Below are 4,014 nucleotides of genomic sequence, written 5' to 3' on the forward strand. Positions count from 1 at the left end.
TATGTTTATCTTTTAAGTCAAGAGTGTTTTAGGCTGTGGATTTATCTTTTATTAATTTTAATAAACAAGTTCAGTAAAAATAATCAGGTGAATATCTTATTTTGTGTGGTTGAATATCTTGATTTACATCTCTCAATTTTATCAATTTCTCTTTTGGTTATTGTTAACAATTATTTTTCTCATTTATTTATATAAATGATTATTAATTTATTTAATGAGATATTTGTATAGGCTTTTCAATTTATACTTTGAATTATTTTATCTTATAAAATACATTAAAACAACCTATATAACTGGTATTTTTTAAAAAAAGCATTACTACTCGCACACGAAACATGAGTTAAATAGTTAGTTAAATAGTTGACTTGTTGGGCTAGTGCCGATGTAATAACATTGTTGATCAAGGTTGTCAATTCCGTTCCGTTTCGCCCGGAATGACCGAAACATTCCATATCAATTTAAAAAACGGAACAAAACGGAACAAATTTCATCTCATTTTAAATCTCGGTCTGTTCCGGATTTTTCAGCTAAATTCCGTCCGGAACGTTCCGGTTTCATTCCACATGTTCCGTTCTGCTCTTGAAAAGCCATTGAATCAAATTGAACCTTGTTCAATTTAATTAATTAAACCATCCAATTATAAAAAGCTATTTTTCATTACTATTTTCAATAACAATGATATTGATAATAATATTGAAAATTATTATTACTATTTTTATTAATAATGATATTAATTTTTTAAAATTAGATTTATCACTAATATATATGGTTTATATTCATGTTGTTTTTTTCATGTTTATACTTTGTAGGAATTTGAGCAAAACAAGGAATGCTTTAGATTTCATTAACCTTGATAACATTGACATAACTTTATATTTAAAATATTTGTGTTAAAACATTTTATTTTCATAATATTTTGATATTTTATTTAACTTGAATTACTTTAAGTTAAAAACCTATTTAATCTTGACTATTTAGGAATATTTTAAATTTTGAAAGCATTGTGTTTGTATTGCATAATTTATAATTAATTTATCTTAAATTTGAATTATATTTATTGAATATATATATATATATATATATATATATAACAGCACATTGAAATTGAAATACTTTGAAATTAAAATATTTTATTTTAATTAAAAAAACAAAATATTTATCAAAACAGAATTGATAACGTTGCTGTTGAGTACCTCTTCATTAAGGATTGGGCTCTTCCCCCAACAAACTACCCCAGTCCCCAGTCGCTTCCTCCTCTAACAAAAAGAAAAGCCCAAGCTGCTATTTTACAAAATTCTGCTAATAAAATCCAACAAAGAGTTATCCACCTATCGTTTTTAGATTCTCCTTTGATAGAGCAACAAACAACAACCATGAAAGTTCACTCTTCCCCACTACCCACCTCACATTTTCCTTCACTTTCTTTTCCTTCTCTGATTGTCCTATAAATACTAAAAAAAATCCCATCTTTTATTTTCTTTGTAAAAATTTTGAAAAAAAAGAGAAGATGTCCCTTTGTTTTTCTTGCAATGTGTCCTCTCTCAACTCACCAAAGTATCAAAGCCACAAAGCTCATTTCTATTCTCAATTCATCAATCAAATTCAGGTAAATTCACTCTCACATTCATTACCTTCTTTTCCTTTGAATTCATCGCTTCCCTTTAAGTTTAGTGTAAAAAGAATCAACCCCATTAGAGCTTCAACACCAACAAGTGTTGAAGCTACTCAATCTTCATTTAGAAACAAGAATCCAAAAGATATTAACATTTTGGTTGCGGGTTCAACTGGATATATTGGAAAGTTTGTTGTTAAAGAGTTAGTTAATAGAGGGTTTAATGTTATAGCCGTTGCAAGAGAAAAGAGTGGCATTAGAGGTAAGAATAGCGAAGAAGAGACTTTGAATCAGTTACAAGGAGCAAATGTGTGCTTCTCTGATGTGACGAAGTTGGAAACTTTAGAAAAATCTTTGAATGATTTTGGTGTTTCAGTTGATGTTGTAGTTTCATGTCTTGCTAGTCGTACTGGGGGTGTTAAAGATTCATGGAAGATTGATTATGAGGCAACAAAGAATAGTCTTGTTGCTGGAAAAAAACTTGGGGCTAAACATTTTGTGTTGCTTTCTGCAATCTGTGTGCAAAAACCCCTTCTTGAATTTCAGAGAGCAAAGCTTAAATTCGAGTCTGAACTAATGAGAGAAACTGAAATGGATAGTGGTTTCACATATAGTATTGTACGGCCAACTGCATTCTTTAAGAGTTTAGGGGGTCAGGTCGAGTTGGTTAAGGATGGGAAGCCTTACGTGATGTTTGGGGATGGAAATTTGTGTGCGTGTAAACCAATTAGCGAGGAGGATTTAGCTTCGTTTATTGCAGATTGTGTGTTGGGTGAGGATAAAATTAATCAGATTTTGCCAATTGGTGGACCAGGCAAGGCTTTGACACCATTGGAGCAAGGGGAGATGTTGTTTAGACTGCTGGGTAAGGAACCGAATTTCTTGAAAGTTCCAATTGGGATAATGGATTTTGCCATTGGGGTACTTGATTTCCTCGTTAAGATCTTCCCTTCAATGGAAGATGCAGCCGAGTTTGGGAAGATCGGAAGGTATTATGCAGCTGAAAGTATGCTGGTTTTGGATCCCGAGACTGGTGAGTATAGTGCTGAGAGAACTCCTAGTTATGGTGAGGACACCCTGGAAGTGTTCTTTGAAAAAGTGCTCAGGGAAGGGATGGCAGGTCAGGAATTAGGTGAACAAGCAATCTTCTAATCCAATAGAAGTTTGCAAATTTGAATGCTAAATTGAGTTAAACCAGTTTTGATACCCAGCCTGCTTAAAGGTGTGCAATTTGCAGAGCTCTGAACTCATTTTCAATCTATTGTGTGTAATGTGAGTTGTATGCATAATTCTTTTGTAAAGATTACAAAAATTGTGAATTCCTAGTGTTTTAAAACTTTCCAAGATAAATGTGTTTCATGTCTTCAAACTCAGTTGAGATGTGAACTGGTTAATACCTGATGTAATAGATTTCGTATTGTAGTCTTATGTAATAGATTTGCTATTGTAGACGGTCTTATGATAACATTAATGCTTGAATGCAGTCCGCTCGTGGCCTGTCCAATAGGACCAAAACATGTATTTTTTTTCATACTAATGATATAATCTATGGACTCTCTTGGCCTCTACTCTTCCACGACAACCATGTACATTCATCAGCTCATGTACGCCCAGTCCTGGAAAAAGAGAAGATAAGAAAGATCAGAAAACAGCAGTAAATGGTAGCTTTGTATCTAGTAGTGCCAATATACCACTTGACTTTAAATAGCTTATGTATGCTGAGCTTCTATGTTTTATCTCACAGAAAATAGAAAAAGGTTTGACTGAACTTGGTCATAACAGGTTGCTCATCGGTCCATATATGTTAATTGAAGTGAGAGGCACAGCATTTCGAAAGCTTTTTTGATTTCTGAATCCATGACTAGATTTGCCTGTTCTGCATATTCTGCCTGACTTTGTGGAATTCCTGAAAGCTAGCTGGCTGCTCCATTTAATTTTCTTCCGTTTTATTTTTCTGTTGGCATGAGTTCTTCATCAAGTCATTTGTGTTTGATTTTGCTTCCTCCATTTTAATATGATTGAACTGTGTAATAGATGGCTGCCTCATCTAAAATTCCCCTATCTAGCAGGCAAACAACACAAATTTCAGGTTGAGAGACATGCACTGGAAACCTGTATATGGTGCATTTGGATTGCGTTTAAAAAGTGTTTTTCAAAGTGTGTTTTAACCGAAAAAAAACATTAAATTGATAATTTTTAGATGCTTTTTGATATGCTAATATCAAATTTGATGATTTTTCTGCCCAAATATAATTTTATTAAAGCATCTGCGTTCTGTTATCAAACACTTGCATAATCATCATGGCATGCAGCTACACGCAATCACATTTCCTAGAATACTCATTACAAAGGCTTAACCTACTAGACGAAGGAAGGAAAACAAGTGGGATTTGTGATGATGA

The 4,014-nt window shown here is 32.9% G+C and overlaps 1 protein-coding gene across 1 annotated transcript; it reads left to right on the forward strand.

The window, feature by feature from the left end:
- Positions 1 to 1,321: 1,321 nt before the first annotated feature.
- LOC7481639 (divinyl chlorophyllide a 8-vinyl-reductase, chloroplastic) lies at positions 1,322 to 3,180 on the forward strand. Its single transcript, XM_002311808.4, has one exon. It carries the CDS (start codon positions 1,508 to 1,510, stop codon positions 2,762 to 2,764), a length of 1,257 nt encoding a protein of 418 aa, XP_002311844.2. The 5' UTR covers positions 1,322 to 1,507; the 3' UTR covers positions 2,765 to 3,180.
- The last annotated feature ends 834 nt before the right edge of the window (positions 3,181 to 4,014 follow it).

The sequence above is a fragment of the Populus trichocarpa genome, chromosome 8, assembly GCF_000002775.5.
Source record: "Populus trichocarpa isolate Nisqually-1 chromosome 8, P.trichocarpa_v4.1, whole genome shotgun sequence".
NCBI classification, from domain to species: domain Eukaryota; kingdom Viridiplantae; phylum Streptophyta; class Magnoliopsida; order Malpighiales; family Salicaceae; genus Populus; species Populus trichocarpa.

What these genes read in the sequence shown, in the direction of transcription:
- LOC7481639 (XM_002311808.4), top strand. Translation starts at nt 1,508, where the DNA reads ATGTCCCTTTGTTTTTCTTGCAATGTGTCCTCTCTCAACTCACCAAAG.